Genomic DNA, 18,833 nt, shown 5'->3' with positions numbered 1-18,833 from the left:
AGACAGAGTGAGTTTTATCCTATTTTTTAAAAAAGTAAATTTTGTTTTTGTTCTTCAGAAGACTCTAAGACAGAATAAGGTTAAAAAATTATGTCCTTACAAATAGCTGGGCCTACTTAAAAAGAAACTCAAAAACTAAAACCTGGTCCTGATGTTATACTGAGGGTTAAAATTCTTTACAAATTTTAAACAGCTGTATTACCTATACAATACCTCATTGAGTTAATAAAATATTGCTATTTTAAGAGACAGTAGTCAAAAGACAATGTTATTACTTCAAAGCTGCAAAAATACATTGTCTACATAACCGTTCAAGAAAATACTTTCTCAACTTATTTTAACACTACAGAAAGGTTACTCAAAATCATATGATATCACCTAATCCTTACTGAAGAAAATATTTCACTTAAAAAAAAATCTGTTACATAAAAATACAAACTTTCAGATTTCAACAGGTATACTTTCTTTATTATGTATATATCAATTTACTGTTTAAGCTTTCAACTTCTTATCCTATTTCCTTTTCCTTTTTCTTTACCATCTCAAGGTAGAAGTTCAAAATTCATTAAATTCTTTACTTGGGAACTAAGACAAAGCTATATTGATAACTTGGAACTCTAATAACTTTAAAATATAAAACTGAATATTTTCCATTTCATATTTAGTGAATTTATTTTTCCCTTACCTCATGGGAAATTATAAAATAGGAAAGAAAGTCAGATTCAAGGGAGAAATAGAATAAATGAAGATTTTGGCCTTCTGAACAGGTAACCTAAAAAGAAATGCCTCAAAATAACTTAGACGTGTTGTCCCTTACTTGGATAAACAAAGTCACCAACATACAACATCTAATTTTCTCATCAGTTCCCTAGCTAAATCAGTTTCCTTTCCTTTTCATAACTGGGGTCCATAGTTGTTCTAGACATTATAGCTAGTGCCAGAGAAATATCTCTTGGCTAACTGAAAATGGTCAGGCAGAGAGTAATGAAATAAGGGGACTGAATGAGGAAAGGGATGGGGCAATACAAGCCTATTGTGGGGAGGTGTGGGGAGGAAGAAGAGTGGATCGGGGTGTCCCTCCAACCCTCCCACCACCCCTGCTTCTTCTATACATACCCCCAAAGTAACTAGTATCTCTGAAAACAGCAGTCACTAATACATCTTGGTTATAAGCCAAAGCTCTAGAATTGATTTTATTTTGAAAACACTTTAACAAAACAAAAAACCTTACAAAGTTGAAAATTATCAACTCATTATGGTGACATTCACTAGATCTCCTCAAACACTTTGACAACAACATGAAAAAGTGAAATTTCAGAAGCAAAAAGAAATATTTTACTGAATATCCCCAAACAGTCTAGGATTTATATATTCCCCCAACACTGGATATCCTGGCAAATTAGATAAGACACCAGCAATGGGATATGAAATCAGTTCAGTCTTGGGGGGATGGGAGGGGAGGGAATAAAGTTTGTAAGTTAAAAAGCCTTTTCCTTGCATATGTAATAAATACTCTTTCAGATTAACATTTTTACTAAAATACAAATCTAGACTAAAGTGGAAAACAAGTAAAGAGTTTTACTTTCAAGTGGGTCCTCTAATTTTTTAAACATTATGTTGATGAAAAAACATCCAGCCTAAGAGAAAGCTTACAAGAGTTTATTTGAGCCGAGCTGACGACAATTGCAGGGAAGCAAAGTCTCAACTGATTGAGAAAATGCTCTGGAAAATGGCCATTTTGCAACTTATTTTATACATTAAAATCAGAGGAAGGTTACATGAAATCCATTGCTGTAGATTAAGGGGGCAGGAGAAAGCAAAGCGCGGAGGCGGGAGTGGAAGAGGTATATCTGGGATTGGATAAAAAGTAAAATGGAGAGACACATACTTCTTTTACATTGGTGGTTACAGGATAGTTAATAGAATTTTCAGCACATACAGATAGTATTTGGGGAACAAGGTAACCATGAGGGACTTTGTAGTTTCCTGCTCTGGTGTAGTGGGTTGTGCCCCCTGGGGGGTCTGGAAAAAGAGATTACTCTGATATTGTAAGGGTATGTTATCTTAGATGCAAAAAGACAACAGACAGTCCCGCAAGAGTGCGAGCTCTGAGCAACAGCAGTTCGATGCCCAGCCCGAGCTGAGTTGCCGCTGAGCTGCCAACAGGTAGCAGGATGGCTCAGCTAAAAAAAAAACAAAAAAAAACCAGCAGACAGGCTTAAGGTAAAGATTGGCCTTTGTCAAGGAAGCTACAGGCCAAGGATGTGACTACCGGCCAAGACTCACTTTTAGTTAGGAAATTTTATGTTCAGACCCTCTTATGTGGTTATTTTTCAGTATCCAGAGCTTGTCAGGTTTAATATGTGGCCCCTTTTCAGTCCACAATTATGTTCTTCACTTGTGGTGAAACTGCCCACTCCATATTTGATTTCCACATAGGTGAGATTATATATAGTACTCAGAATATTTAACCAGAATTTCACTAATAAAAACAAAAACAAAAATATGACAAGTACATTACCTATGAATTATAGAGTATGCATTTTGATGACACACACATGTTGTGTACCGATCTAAGAACAACTGAAACTACATACGCTTCCTGCAAAAGCTCTGGACAGCAAAGACAACTCAAATCCTAGCTCTTATGTAAAATAGAAATTAAGAAATTCACTTAAAAGGTGTAAGAGGACAACTTGGATATTTTGTACTGTCAAGAAAATAATAAGAAAATTCTGTTATTTAAAAAATTTTATTCCTTCTGAATTGACATCAATTTTCTGGAACTTTTTCTGGGTGATTATAATGAATTTGTAGTACTTAAACCTAGATTGTTAGCAACTTACTAGAGGGGCAATGCAAGTTTGTTTCATGCTCTGAAAATATTTACCCTTCCTAAACTGGTATTTAAAGTTGTTATAAAAGCTGTAGTTTACTTTAAAACATGTCAGCATAATGGCTGTGTATATGCGTATCTCTACTCTAGAGGCAGCTATTTACCCTAAATGGGAAAACCCATTCTAGGAGTAATTAACTAGGATTTAAACCAAAGGCCAGAGGGCTATTCTAAATGCTTCTGCTATCCTAATCTCCAAACTACACCAGAAGCTTTGTTAACTTTTGGGTTGTCGGAAAAGTCATGACGCATTTTTGCAATGAAAAGCATAGAAAAAATACGTCATGACTTTTCCGACAACCCAATAGGAAAATGAGTTTTCATGTGAACTAAGTAGCCTTGTTACTTAGTAGTATAACGATATTAGAAATTCCTGGGGTAAAATGAGTGGCATTAAGAGACAAGGGCAGATTGGCAATACAGAAGCCCCCATTGTGGTATGAACAAGGTGTAAGACTCTAGAAAGCCTGGAGGGAGGCTGAAGTGTTGGGAAGGCTGTTGGGCTCGATTCTAAAATGGCTGCGTGCAGCCACTGAATGGGAAGATGCGGGTTGCCTTGTACAGACCATATTCTGTCTCTGACACTGTCACCTTTGCCTCAGTATCTGTAGGGAAAAGTTAGGTGATAGTACTGAAGAGAGAGCAGGGGCTGCATTAAATTTACTTACAAAACTGTTTGTAGTAAGTGCTTGCTAATAAATATATGTGAGGGTGCAGAATTCTGGCTTGCTTTCAGTGTAATCTGGTAGCCAAGCAGTAGGGAGGATACTTAGAGCTTTATCTAGCTGTAACTATTGGAGGCTAATTACCTACCAAAAGATGCATACTTCTGGGAACTGCCAAACTGGCTTAAATAGTTTGAAAAAAAAAGATTTGCATAAATACAGAAAGTGTTTCCTACTAAAACTTTCTGAGGGAAGATGTAACTGCTGATAAAATAATTTTGAAATTGAAGTCCCTGTTTTTAAAGTTTCATTACAAGAGATTCACTTTACATAAAATCTCCTCCATCTGGAATGCATTTTATGTCTCCATAAACAGAGAACTAGAGTAACTGTGAATGATTATTTTCATAAGGGTAACGCTCTCCTAAAGAATCCCTTTAATACAAACCATATGTTAGCATCTTTGAAAGAGAAGATATTCTTCAGGAAATTACTTGTCTATATATCAGATCAAAGAAATGGAAACAAATGGATTCTAAAGCTTATGGAGTTTACAGTTTCAAATATTTTCTCTGCAAGCATGTGGCTTGTAAATACTGACTACATGAAATTCCACTGTACACCCAACTCATTTTTTAATATCACATTACTCGTCCAGTATGAGGTATAACACCAATCCCAACCCCAGGTCTGGCCGGTACTTGGAGCCACTGCCTCCCACATATCTTCTGCCCATGCTTCTAAAACTGGGGCATGCATACTCTCAGAGGGCCTAGCACATGCAATACACTCCCTGAGCTCAACTGTACATTGTGGTATGTTGTTGAAAATATATTAACATTAAATAAAACCTAAATGAAGGTGAGATAGGGACTTTCGTTTTATCCACTGATATATTATCAGGGCTTAGAAGAGTGTCTACCACTTAATAGGCAACCACCTTTTAACTAAATGGATTCCATAAATACACCTATGTACTTACATGAGAGAGGCACAGTACCAGGAACTAAGGATCCAGAGAACAAGGCAGACAAGGCCCCTACTGTCAGAGATCTTATATTCTAGCAGGAGAGACCATAAATATGCAGCGTAATTAACTACAGGTTGTGATAATTGCTATAAGGGAAATCCATAGGACAGTGATAATGAATAGAGGAAATTCCTCAATAGGGTTTTAGACTAGTGTTTAAGAGAGGGAGAAGGAGAAATGTGGACAGAATTGAAATACATTTTGGAAATGTAACCAACAAAATTTGTAAATCCTATGTAACCAATAGGATTTACTCCTGGCCTGGATGGATTTAAATACATTCTGGAAATGTAACCAATAGGATTTACTCCTTGAGAAAAAAGGCTGAATCAAGGATGATTCCAGGTATTTTGTTTTTCTAGGTTTTCGTTGCTGTTTCTATTTTATTTTACGCTTAAGCAACTGGGTGATTTGATGGTACTATATATTGACATAAGACTTAAGGAACACATTTTGAACATAAAAGAAAAAGTTCCATCTGGAATATGTTCAATTTGAAAAAATCTACCCACCAGATGACAGATGCATACCACTACCCATTGCCCCAACTGAACAACCAAAAATGTCTTCAGATACTACTAAATGTCCCCCACTCTAGCTAATTGAGAACCACTGGTCTAGAATAATGCAAATTACAGATTATAACCTACATATGTCAAAATGGAAATCTCTCTAGTGATTTGTGATAGCCAATCTTCAAGATGAATTCAGTAACCCCCACCTTCTGGTATTCATGTCACTATGGAGTCCCGTTCCATACTGTATCAGGGTTGGTCTGCATGACCAATAGAACAAAGGGATGGTATGTGACTTCCATGGTGGGGTCAAAAAAATACTATGTGGCTTCTGTCTTGCTCTTTCTTGGATCATGTGCTCTGAGGGATGAAGGCTGCCATATCAGGAGCAAGAACCCCTCTGCTGAGGGCTTCAAGGTGAGGGACTGAGCGTCCATGCAACCACCATAAGGGACTGAGGCCTCTTGCCAAGAGCTACCTGAGTAGATTCTTGGAAGTCTGGAAGAAGAGCCCCCAGCCCCATCAAGCCTTCAGATGACTGCAGCTCTAGCCAACATCTTAATGACAACCTCATGAGAGACCCTGAGCCAGAACCACCCACCACATAGAAATTCTGAAATAATACATGTTTTAAGTCACTAGGTTTCAGGGTAATTTGCTGCTACATAGCAATAGCTCACTCATACAGAATTATACTTCTGTCTGTCTCAAACAAAAACCCTGGCAAGTATATGAACCCTTACCATTTAGTAACAGAATCACTAGATTCTTTATCAAAGGACATGAATGACTGGCTAGTTGCAATTTATCTTTTCTAGGCAAAAATGAGACAAATGAGCTCAAAACTTGTTTCTCCAGAATTTAAAGTGTGGTTTAGGGGAAAGAAAATCAGAACAGACTGGTAACTTGATTTATGTGGCAAAAGAAAACATTTTCCACTAAGAAGTCCTTGAAAATCTTCATGGAGATTCACATACCTAAGCTGGTAGCTCACTGTGTCTTCTATCCCATGACACAGCCACTAAACAGGGCTTTCATCTGGAAGAATTTAAGATTTAATTGTGGCTCAGGCTCAATGCTGATGACCCAAGGAATGGCAGACACTCTATAAATGAAGCTCAGTTTCCCCAGATCTTTTGTAAATCCAAGTCACAGCCATGCTTCCTACTGCCACAGGCACGTTTGTTATCCCACTTTGTACATAAAAAGCTAACATAATTACCAAATGAATGTGGATGAAGTGAATCTTCAAATTTTATCTTACTAGGAATAAACAATATTCCAAGCAAATAGATGCCTCTTTTTTACATAACTTGGAAAGCCTCTTGTACTTAAACTACCTCTGAGGAAGTTATGGTCTGAATTGTGTCTCCTCCAAAAGTCAAATGTAGAAGTCCTAACCCCTAGTATCTCAGAACATGACTATATTTGGAGATCGGGTCTTTACAGAGGTAATTATGTTAAAATGAGGTCACTAGGGAGGGCTGTAATTCCAAATGACTGGTGTCCTTATAAGAGAAGAATAGGCCACAGACACACAGAGGGAAGACCATGTGAAGACACAGGGAGAAGATGGCCATCTCCACGCAAAGGAGAGAGGTCTAAGAAGAAACCAGCCCTGCCAATACCTTAGCCTCAGACTTCTGGCCTCCAATTGTATGAAAATTAATTTCTGTGGTTTAAACCCCCCAGTCTGTGGTACTGTTACAGCAGCTCTAGCAAACTCATGCAGAGCATTATCTGGCTGCCTTTGTGCTTACCAGGTCCTCTGTGATCCCGAATTCAGTCATTTCCACTAATCACAGAAACCATGTTATCAGAAAATTAACACGCAGACCATGACTTTACATTCCCAGAGTAAAAAAGTATGTCACAATGATACTAGATTGCCCCAAATTATCCATGTCTTATTCTGGCTTTCTTGACTTTTACCAATACTTCTAGTATCAAAGAGGAAGAAAAAACAAACAGAATTAACTCAAACAATTTAAGTAGAAACAATTGAAATTGAAGACCATCTCCAAGTTGACCATAGGGTTATTGAGTCTTGAGGACTATAATCCAGGGGCAAAGTTTTACTGAAGGAATGCCCATTTTGTTGAATATGGATTTACAGAAAATTGACCATTAAAGTGTTGATTCTGAGCAAATGGAATGGGCAGGGTGGCGTCCTTGTACTAATGCTGATTTGGCTATTACTTAGGATAATAACCTCAAGCAAACTGTAATAGTTGGTTGAACTGAGGGAAAAAGCAAAGCTATCAATGAATTAAGATAGCTGAAAAGCTGAGAATTTTTAAAGAGAAGTAAGAGTAGCGACAAATTATTCTGAAGTCTATATCCCATAGAAACAGGAAGGTATGAAAAGGACAATTTACTACATCGAATACTAACTTTACTAGTTGAGCATTTATTATGCCCAGTGCTGTGTTAAGTACCAAATAGACACCTCATTTATCTCTACATCAACCCCCTAACAGGTTTTAGATATCATCTCCAATCAAAAATAAGAAAATAAGTTCAGGTATTACATAGTTATATATCCACACAATATATTTATGTAGAATATACGATTACAATTACTTTCACATTTCCCCCCTTTTATTGCTTTTTAAAATGTGGCTACTAGGAAAATTTAAATTACAGGTGACTTGCATTTATATTTCTATTGGACAGTACTGTTCTATATACTACATCAATTAGCCTCTTCTGAAAATCTAAGAAGTACTGTATTTGATTAATCATAGTAGACATTTAACTAGAAACCTGAGGAATTAAAAGTTTCTGATACTTTTCAACTTACAAAACGAGATGAGTTATCATTTTTCACAGTCTTCGCATTTCCAAATGATTCCAGAATAGGATTTGCTTGCAAAAGCTGACGTTCAAGTTCCCCCTAAAAAACATTACACATACACACATACACACACACATAAATAAAAGCAGATGTATGTTAATCCAGTGTCTTTACTCCAGTCCTCAGGGATGAAACAAAACAAAACAAAAAACTGCCTCTTTTCCTCAGTTCTTTCATTCAGTTTGCCATCCAACAACCTTTGTTGGCTTCTTATTCTTGGTCATAAGAGGCTCTGCTGAAGGGAAAAAATTAGCATCTATAAAGTGATCACAAGGAAAATAAAATGTCACATTTATCAGAGAAGATAAATTTAAGGACAGGGCATATAAATTAGGCAGAGAATTCGGAAAATAAAACAAAGAAGCTGGTTTTCATTAAATGAAATTCAGAATGACACTTCAATCAAGAACATATTAATACTTATATGTTATAATTGCTGGTATAAAGCTTGCCATTTTTGCAAAGGTTTCACATAATATCTTAATGATGTAGATAGGGCAATGTCCTCATCTCCATGTTCAGAGATGACAAAGATGGCGATGCTACTGACTTCTTCCTCAAATTTAAAAGGGTAAATATAGAGTGTTGATATAAGGTATGCTTTACTCAGTGTCATATATGCAAATTAGGCTATAAAACAGATTTAACAAAAAGATGTAAGTATATTAATATGTGCTTTAATGATGAAACACAATAGAAGGCTGTATGAGAAAGCATGATGTCATTTCTGGCCATGAAAAGCACTAGAAAGTAATGCTGTATTCCTGGAATGTAATTTCAGAATTATACTGTATGATTTAAATAAATCTGCTTTTTTCCAAACACAAATCTTACCCCTATATTTTAAAATGCCCACAGTATTCTAAACCTAAAGAAAGAAAGGAATAAAAACCACTAGCAAATGTGCTTCTCAAAGCAAAAAATATAAGAAACCTCACATAAGATCTGTTAATTAATGGCCAGCTACTAGGCGATTTATTATATTATAGTCAAATCCAAAACAGGAACAAATAAATATATGCCGGATATGTAGTCTCGGCATCCGACCTTAGTTTGGACTCCTTTACTCAGGTGAGTGTGAGGAAGTGTTCCTGAGGCACATGCCACGTTGAGGAGATATGCTCCTTCTTTGTCTCCTCTATAGCATTTCCTTGGATTGTTCAGACTTTCGCAGGGTTTAATGAGAGTGTACGATTGGGTTCCATTGAGACCAGTCAGGAACCAGTCCTTTTCAGAACCCCAAACTACGTGAATTTCACATTACAAAGTATTGATCAACTCCCTTTCTTGGCATTAGATAATATGCTCCCTGTACAGTGAATCTTCTAGTTTATGGACTTCAAAACACCAGATTATTTCTTTAAAAAACACCACCAGATTACTTCGATGTAAATCTTTCTCAATATTATATGCTATGGAAATTTCTTAAACATGGTATCCTGAACCAATTTTAATGACTGAGAGTCATCATTAAGGATGTTGGTTATCATTCTGTGATGTAACAGAGTGCCTCTCCCCTTGAGGTCAATGATCACTTCTATCAATGTGCCTATGGCTACCATCTTTCAAAGCCCTTGGTGTACTGGCTCTGCAACAGTTGTCTGAACTCTAGAATATTTTCTATCTCACTCAGAACATATAATTAATATAAAAACTGTCACAAAACACCGACTTTTACAACCTTTGCAACACTAAACACCTGCTAAATCAGGGAATTACAGAATACAGATTCCTTAAAATTATACACTATCCCTGCCAAATCATAATAAAAATACTTTAAATAATAATCTACCTTTAAAATGTTTTTCTAACTTGGAGGTAAAACAAATATTGCACATCCCATTTTAATATTCCCTAGACATGGCTATAAGGATTCTTTGGGTCAAGTTTATTGATTCTTTTCCTTTCGTGTGTGTGTGTGTGTGTGTGTGTGTGTGTGTGTGTGTGTGTGTGTGTGTGTAGACAGAGAGAGAGATCTACTGATTCTAGTCTTCCTTCTGTTGGCTTATATTAATTGGGTGTATCCTCTGCACCAACCTTAGTCAGTACAGTAACAGGTCAAAATGATGCGCCATGTGTGTTCGCTGAACGTATGTATAATCAGAGGTCCTAAAACATTCTCGTATTTGGGGAAGGGATGGTGGTGAGCTAAAAGGTGGCAATAAGATTTGGGTTAAGGGTCCTCATAGTCACCATTTACCATAGACTTGGGCACTTCCATATCCCTGCTGTTGGGGCCACTCCATTAACAGTGCTGCGGCATTACTTGTGTGTCCTAATGGATTTGTGACATCAATGAGACCAAAAGATCTCAAAATCTCAAATGAATCACAAAAAGCTTGACACAAAGCTAATATCATAAAACATACAAAAATGGCTTTAAATTCAGAAATGACCACTAAATTTTATCATTTCTGTGTTGAGCAATTTTACATTTAGATAGTGCTAAGATCTCTCAACCAAATTATGAAACCATTTATAAACCATCAGGGGGCAGTGATAAAGTGTTAACCTTCCCACTAGAATTGGATGGGCAATGTCTCATTTCTATTCTATGATGAGAAATGTCATTTCGGAGTGTGGAAAAGCAGTATTAGCTATTGAAATTATTTTTAAAGTTCTAAGTATTTAGAATTATTTGATGCTTTAAAGGCTTACCAATTGTGATGAAAACCCTGTGTTTATTATACAGTGTATAATAATAATATACACTTGCTAGATGACAGATATGAGTTTGAAATTGGTGAAATACATACATACATTATCAAAACTCTAGTTTCGCCAGCAAGGGGATTCAGGCTGAGAACATTCTGCACCTGGCAGGCCTGACAGGGCAAAATTGTAGGTGTCCCACTGGCCACAAAAGGAGGGATGAAAGTAGGTGGCAGTTACCAGTCGCGGTATTAAGAAATAGATTCTAGTGTCATTTAGCAGGCTTTAATTTCTGGACTTGCTGCTTACTATCTATCGCCTTTTTGTCTTAGCTCAAGGCAATTCAGACCAGTAGATACAAAATCATCCTGAAACTGTTGCCTAGATTTGGATGACTCAACAGTCAGTGGGGCAGATGGGCTGGCTTGAAGGAGTCATTCTTAGGGGATGGTGAAGCTTTACGAGTTAGTTGTGTTCAAATATCTCTGAAAATGCACTGTGTTTAGGCTTTGGTGTGGCAGTGAACACCATGCTGAGGTTGAGGGTCTATAACAGCAACCTGTGATGAGGGAAGAGGATCGTAAACTGTGCTTTCTCCCCAGCTGGCTGGGGGATAGATAAAGCCAAATGAGACTTAATTTTATTATAAAAAGTACATCAAAAGTTTACAGGTAAACCTTCAATTAACTTTTACTTAAATATTGAGGCCTTAATTTTAAAAAGTGATTTCCCTTGTATTTGTTCATATTTCCATAATGAAGATTAAGTTTCAAAGGCAAATTTAAAAAAGGGTGGTCAGTTCACACTGTTGGATTGGTTATAATAAAAAGACAATGACCAGTGTTAGTGAGAATATAGAGAAACTGGCGCCCTCAAAAATGGCTGGTGGGAACGTAAAATGATATGGTCACTTTGAAAAACCATTTGGTAGTTCCTCAAAATGTTAAAGAGAAAGTTACCATGACCCAACAGTTCCACTCCTAGGCATACACCCAAGAGAATTGAAAACATATATCCACACAAAAACTTGTATGCAAATATTCCCTTCAGCATTATTCATAATGGCCAAAAAGCAGAAACAATCCAAATGTCCATCAACTGATGAATGAATAAACAAAACGTGACATATTTAATATAACAGAATATTACTCAGCCATAAAAAGGAATGGAATATTTATACATGCTACAACATGGATGAACCTTGAAAACATTATGTTGAGTGAAAGAACAGCCACAGAGAACCACATATATGATTCTATTTATATAAAATACCCAGAATAGACAAATTCATTGAGACAGAAAGTAGATTAGTGATTTCCAACAGGCTGGGAGGAAATGGAAGGTGACTCCTAACAGGTATAGGGTTTCTTTTTGGAGCGACGAAAATGTTCTAAAATTAATTGTAGTGATAACTGCATGTAATTTTTAAAAAACTGAACTGTATACTTTAAATGAGTGAATTTTATGGTACTTGAATTAAATTGATAAAGCTGATTTTTAAAAAAAGATTTGAGCAAATAGACAAATAAATAAGAAAGACCCAAAATCAGGAGCCTAGAAATGCCTTCCCTTTTGTTTTCATAATTCATACTACTGTCTAGAAATGTATACAAATGGTTCCTGGGATCCCGATTAAAGTTTTGGCTATTCAATGTAAATTCACAAACCAATGATATCAAGCCAAAAGAAACACTGACCTTGCAGAGTATAGACTTTCAACATTATAATTATTACTTTATGGCAGTCATCCTCAAAAGGGGGTGAGGAAATCCTGAATAGGGGCACCCCAGGAGGCAGAAGGGACTGTGGGCAGAGAAGTAATTTCTTGATAGGACCCTCTCCAGGGTGTTACCATTCCCCACCACTCATGAGTATTCTCATATTCCTTAAGTGTGCTGGGGAAAAAAAATTAATTGAGAAACAGTGCTCTTCTCATGTTTCTAAAAACATAAGCATGGCTACTCCTTGGCTAGACTACTAGAACACACTTGGGGAAAGCAGCACCGATGATTCTGTGCACAGGGAACACATGCAGTAAGACATGCAAATCAACAATGACAAGGAAGCACGGCCCAGAGAAGCTGCTGCCTTCTTTGAGAGAACTTACTACCCAGAGACTGATTTGGCCCAAAGTAAAATCTAGGGGTAGACATGCTACTCACATACAACATGGATCCACTCGGTAGTTTAAAATGACATTGAAACAAAATGTTAACCATAAAGATTTACATATTCACAGAAGACTGGAAAACCCAAATCTGTACTTCATTGATTTAAGTAGTGATCTAAATACATATTAAAAGGTCATTTAGCATGTACCTAAAGCACAAAGAAAAGCTGGTGTCTGGCCTGGAGATTCCTTCTTTAACTGGCAAAGAAGCCTTTAAATAGTCTATTGGATAATGATTATTTCATTAACCCTCCCAATTTGTCTGAATGGTTTGGTCTGCAGCTAAAGGAGCAAAAGAACACAACAGGCCTTCATACGTACAGCACAGCTTTGGGGTCTGAGAAGTTTTTAGAATTTTAAGAAAGATAGGTAAAAATCTTAGTGTCTGTGACTATTTATTTCTATTCTATTTAGAATAGAAACTTACCATAGTTTCTTTATATTAATAGATCATTTCCATAACTCAACCTTTCTTGCTTTACTCATATATTAGCTTTGTATCACTACATTTGTGGAAGACAGACAAACCAAAACCATTCCGATACTAGAGAAAGGATTAAGTCCAAGTACAGATGTGCCGTCTGTCTCAGGCATCTGGCTCAGCTCTGCCCTCCCTCTGTTCCCAGGCAGAAGCACATGCTCCAGTTTGTGGTTTGTTCACTGCTATTCTCTAAAAAGGTGGGCATCTGATGATCAGGAAGAATAACATTCTTCCACAACTTGCCGTGGATTAAAAAAAAATTCTAATTTTATATATTAAATGCAATGAGGCCTTTAGATTAAAACACATATAGGCCATACAATTTTAACATATCAGAAATTTGTTAACCCAAAAAGTTGCAGCCCCAAATTCAAAATTTAATGTATGGCACAAAGCCAGGATACCATGTGTTTAAGAAGTATTAAAACAATTCCATCTAGTATTTGACACATGAAACCCTAACTTTATGGGCTTCAGAAACATGCAATTCAATGTCATGATAAAAGGGTAAATAATTATTCAAATTCATCTAGAAAACAAATTTAAAGCAAAACGGCATGCTGCTTCTCATGAAAAGAATAAGCTTCTAAGCAACAAATTTTCAAAATTAAAAATTGTTTTCATAAGAGATTTCACTCAGAACTAATGGTTTTTGTTTGTAGTAAAGACTCAATCTAAAGACAGAAATTAGTGCAAACACTCACGACTAAGAAGCAGAAAGAAAAGCACTTGCCTGGTGTTTCACTGGTTTAGGTGATTCCTGCTGTTTGTTACAAACAGATAAATGCAAATGTTAGCAAGTACGGGTCTTTCCCTAGCGGTAAGCCACATCCAAAGCACCCAGTCCGTGTGCAGTTTAGAGCTGTGAACGCTGATTTGGTTGGCATTCTCTCAGGCCCTATGAGCTAACACTTCTGCATATCTATAAGTTAAGGACAACTGACATTTATGTTCTTACCCCTTTTCTATGATCAATTCTTCCCAAATTTCTACCCTCCCCTCAAGTTGCTATGGACAGTAGCAACAGGCTGCTCTGCAAAGTTCAGAAAGAACTGCTAAAAATATCTGAGGATCTTCTTTTTGGAAAATAAGAAGTCTTCATAGGCACTGCTCATCTATTTTTAATAACTGTCACCAAATCTCTGCAAGAAATTAGGCTTCAAGCCACAATCATAATTCCAGTTTTCCCTGTAGGAGTAACCAGTTGATAGCAATTTCCTGATCATTGTGCTCCCTTTTAAGTGGAAAAAGACTTGCTGGGTGGGGAGTGATGGCGGTCAGGGAGCTGTCAATTATAGCAGCCCACTGAGTAGACCAGCTTCCTTATTGTTTCTGAAATTATAAAAGAATAAATCTAAGATTTAAAACAACAACAACAGAACAGAAACTTACAGGAATATTATGGTCCTTTCGTCCTTTATGTGAAGAAGCAACATGAGCAAGGTACTGAATGACTTTCTTAGTATTTTCCGTCTTCCCAGCACCTGATTCACCCCTGGAAGAAATATGAACACAGGCTGCCTTAAAGAAAGCACAGCACACACATTCCAAAATTATAATTGATAAAATTGAGTTGGAACAAGAATTAGTAGAAAATAAAAAGAGAATAAGGAGAAAAATATATCAGCAGTAGTTAGAAAACTATAACTTTTTAAATGGCATTTAAATTCACCCAAATATATTTTTGGTAGATGCCAGTAAGAGGAAACAGGAAAATGTTCACAATAGTGTTTTGTTTTGTTTTTTTCTCTTGGAGTTGGAGGTTCTACCAGAGAATGAAATTTATTAGAATATTAATGAAGAAATTCCTCAGCACCAGAAACATCCAGCACTGGAAACGGAATTCCTAAAAGAATCAAATAAAAAGAATTTAATCTGAAGGAACTAAGTGAACTCTGGGATGCCCATTAGCTATTGACTTCATCGTCTAAGCCAATTAAAGCTTTTTCAGCTCATCCCTTAAACCAGGCTGACGATGGCTCTCTCCTCTGTACCAGTACACACACAGTACCTTGTACACATCTCATTAAAAGTCTCCACAGTGATTGCTGGCCTCTCACACTGGGCTCCCTGAGGCAAGGACCACGGCTCTGTGTATTGGGGCTTATTAGTGTGGATGTGTTTATTTGTGTTGGTTTCTTTTTAATCCACATAACCTTATGCAGTATTGACACATAGCCAGTATGCAATTTGCAGAGAAAATGAATGAATACTATGAATTTTGTTATGAACTGGGTGGGACAAATGCCATCACTTTACATGACTTATATTTTCAAACAAGTCTGGCACATTTTGTTGATTTCTACTCGGTATTAAGCCTGAAATTCAGGTAAGCTGCTAGCATGTAGTGATACCTGAATTATGGTCTCTCTGCTCAAACACTTAGGGTTCCCTAAGACATGATCGAAGCAAACCTACCTTGACAATCAAAATTTCGATTTGGATTAAAATTAAAATTTTAATACATAATTAACTTTTATTAAAAAAGACCCCAGAAACTAAAAAATGTTATTATACACACTGCCAACTAATAATCTTCTAAACCTGTTTTATCTAAGACATGAAAAATCGAATTTGTCTAAAAATCTCTGACCCTTTCTTAGAGTTGTACTTAGGATTATACTATTGGAACTGTCCACAACTTAAAAATTTCAGTAGGTTTACTGACTGCATTATCTTCCTAACTCTCTGCACCCAGATACCCACAACCTCAAATGCAGAGTGGTTGGGCAAAGGCATTGACCAACTAGTTGTATAGCTTTGATGAAGGCAACTGTCTTCTCTGGGCCTTGGCATCACCATCTGTCAAGTATAGGAATTGAATTGGATCCTTTCTAGCTCCAGCATTTGACATTTCTAGACACAACCTACGTATTGCTTTATGAGAATATTTTACATATTAAGCTTGTTAACCAACATCTATTGTTATATTAAAAATCATCCCCTTTGGGCCAGCCGAGTAGCGAGTTGGTTAAGGGTTGGCTTGGGACGCCAGTTCTGAGCAGCAGGGCCTCGGTTTGGATCCCACATGGGGCCAGTGACACTGCCCTCTACAGCTAAGACAGTGAACAACAGCTTGACCTGGAGCTGGGCTGCCGTGAGTCACTGGCGACCGTGTAGGCTGCAGCGAAGCTGCAGTGGGCTACCGTAAGCTACCATGAGCAGCCGTCCAATGGCTGGCGAGCAACTGCTTCACCCAGGAAGAGCACAATGATAATACCAACATGGGCCAGTGAAGTGACGTCCTCCACAACGAGACTGAAGAACAAAAGGACAGCAACTTGTCTGTTCTCCTTCCACGATTCCCCAACGCAGTTCCCCTCCCCCAATTCCTCAATAAAATCTTAAAAAAAAAAAAAAATCATCCCCTTCTTTGTTTTGCCATGTAGAAGTTTTGAATCTTAGGTATGCAAATTTACCAAACTTTCTTTTAAGGTTTCTGCTTGCTCTTTATTCATGCTTAAAAGGACTTTTTTTTTTTTTTGCACCAAGATTATGTCCATCTATATTCTCATTTTTGTATCATTTATATTATTAAATCCATCTGTATTTCCTTCCAGAACTCTGACGGTTTCACTTTTTATAATTAAATCTTTAATCAATCTGAAAAAACAATTTACGGCTGGAGGGTAAAGATTTTTAATCAAATTTCCCCCAAATGATTCCACATACATCCCAGTATTAATGGTTCAGAGACATTCATTCTCCAGTGATATGAAATGTTAATTTATCTTATATTCGCTTCTTATACATATGACTTATTCCAAGGCCAGTACCATATTGCAATAGTTTTAAAATATGACTAATCGGAGTACCCATCATTTTTCTTCTTTAAAAAAAAATATCAAGTAGTCTCTGAGGTTTATTTTTTTCAGATAAACTTCCAAGAATTTTGTTCTGCTATGCCTCCATCTCCTGCCCCTAAATAAAAAACAGGTAGAATTTTGAGTTAAATAATAGTAATATATATGCTACTTTTAGAAGAAATGATGTCTTCATCTCTCTTACATAATTTTGTATTTTTCTAAGTTCAAATAAGCAAGGACCATGTGTCTTATCCATCTTTGAAATCACAGTACCTAGCATAGTAAATGCTCAACAACTACTGTTGAATACATGCATATTGGTCCTACACAAATTTTGTTAAATTTCTTCCTAGGCTCTTTTTAATATTTTTCATTCCTGTCATTAATGTCCTTTCATCACCCTTTTATTTTCTACCTAGCTTCCACTGGTACATATAGCCAAGGTAATCATTTTCATTCACTTATTCAACAAATATTTACAAATCAACTTCTATGTATCGGGCATTCTTCTAAGTGCTAGTGACATGGCTGTGAAAAAAAATCCGTATCCTTATGGAGCTCAAGTTTAGGAAAAGAGACAGAAAATAAACAAGAAATATAAGATCATTACAGGATGTGGGGAATGCTACAAAGAAAACAAGGAAGGGGCTGAGAGGAAAGAGGCAGAGAACAGAGGACCACTTCCTGTGGATGTGATGGTCAAGGAGGAGCCTCATGAAAGATGAATAGGAACTAGCAAGTTCGAGCCGGGGGCAGAGTGTACAGGCCAATGTAAAGACAAACACAAAAGCCCAAAGCAGGAAAAAGCTTGGTATATTCCAGGAACCAGAGGCCAGTGTGTAGGATTTGATATAAATAACCAGCAAGGCAGGAGACAGGCACAGTGGATGTGATGTGCCCGGGAAGTGTGGGAAAGAATTTAGATTTTACTCAGGTGTAATTTCTGAATAGCGGTTAGTGGTTTTCTGTGTGTTTTTTTTTTCCTTAACTTTATTCAAAATACTTAGTGTTTCAAGGCTTATCATGATGTTGGCTGCCGGTTTCTAACATAATTATTTTTATGCTAAAAAATGAGCCTCTCATTTACACTGATGATGACGTCTTGAAAATTGTTATGATTGTTACTTTTCAAGTGAGTTTGCGTCTGTGGTTGCTCAGCCTCGCCTCTCAATTGGACATGCTTCAGGATGTCCTTAATGCATTTTTTCCCCTGCCCATCACACTTACTGGGCTGTACTTCAATAATTGCTTATGAACACTGCTACATTTTACATATTTCGGGTCTAAGGTAACTTTGCTATGGAAAATACTGTTTCAAAGTTAGATGTATTCCAACACCTTACTGTTGAGTTCCCAAGAGGGGACACGATGAGCCTTATATTCACCATCTTAATATGGGAATAATAGCCTCTAACGTATAAGGTTGTTGTAAAGAACAAATACAGTCCATCTAAGCACATAATTCGTATTCAATAAACATTACCATTATTGGCCACTTAAGTGTTCACCCACCCATACATGAGGTAATTTGAATTACTAAACTCAAAATTACTTTATGAATTAATAGTGTTAGTATAGTGGTTAAGAATATGGGCTATTGTGTCAAAATGACCCAACTAGATTCAAATCCTGTCTAACGCTTCCTGGCTGTGGAGCTCTGGGCAAGTCACTTAGGTCTCTGAGACTCAGTTTGTGCTCCTGTAAAAGGAGATAAAGCTGGGCCGGCCGAGTGGCATGTTGGTTAAGAGCTGGCTTGGGACG

At 36.9% G+C, this 18,833-nt stretch overlaps 1 protein-coding gene across 1 annotated transcript in view; it reads right to left on the bottom strand.

The window, feature by feature from the left end:
* The window catches only part of MYH10 (myosin heavy chain 10), a 157,689-nt gene that overhangs the window by 85,014 nt on the left and 53,842 nt on the right, over window positions 1–18,833 (bottom strand). Inside the window, exons 5-7 of the mRNA XM_019665906.1 lie at window positions 14,659–14,761; window positions 14,000–14,029; window positions 7,910–8,002 (exon numbers count right to left, since the gene is read on the bottom strand). Coding sequence (XP_019521451.1) covers window positions 7,910–8,002; window positions 14,000–14,029; window positions 14,659–14,761 — 226 coding nt within the window. The remainder of the gene's footprint in view (window positions 1–7,909; window positions 8,003–13,999; window positions 14,030–14,658; window positions 14,762–18,833) is intronic.

This window comes from Hipposideros armiger, unplaced genomic scaffold (assembly GCF_001890085.2).
Source record: "Hipposideros armiger isolate ML-2016 unplaced genomic scaffold, ASM189008v1 scaffold_457, whole genome shotgun sequence".
Taxonomy (NCBI): Eukaryota; Metazoa; Chordata; class Mammalia; order Chiroptera; family Hipposideridae; genus Hipposideros; species Hipposideros armiger.
This window is presented reverse-complemented; position numbering and strand designations above follow the sequence as displayed.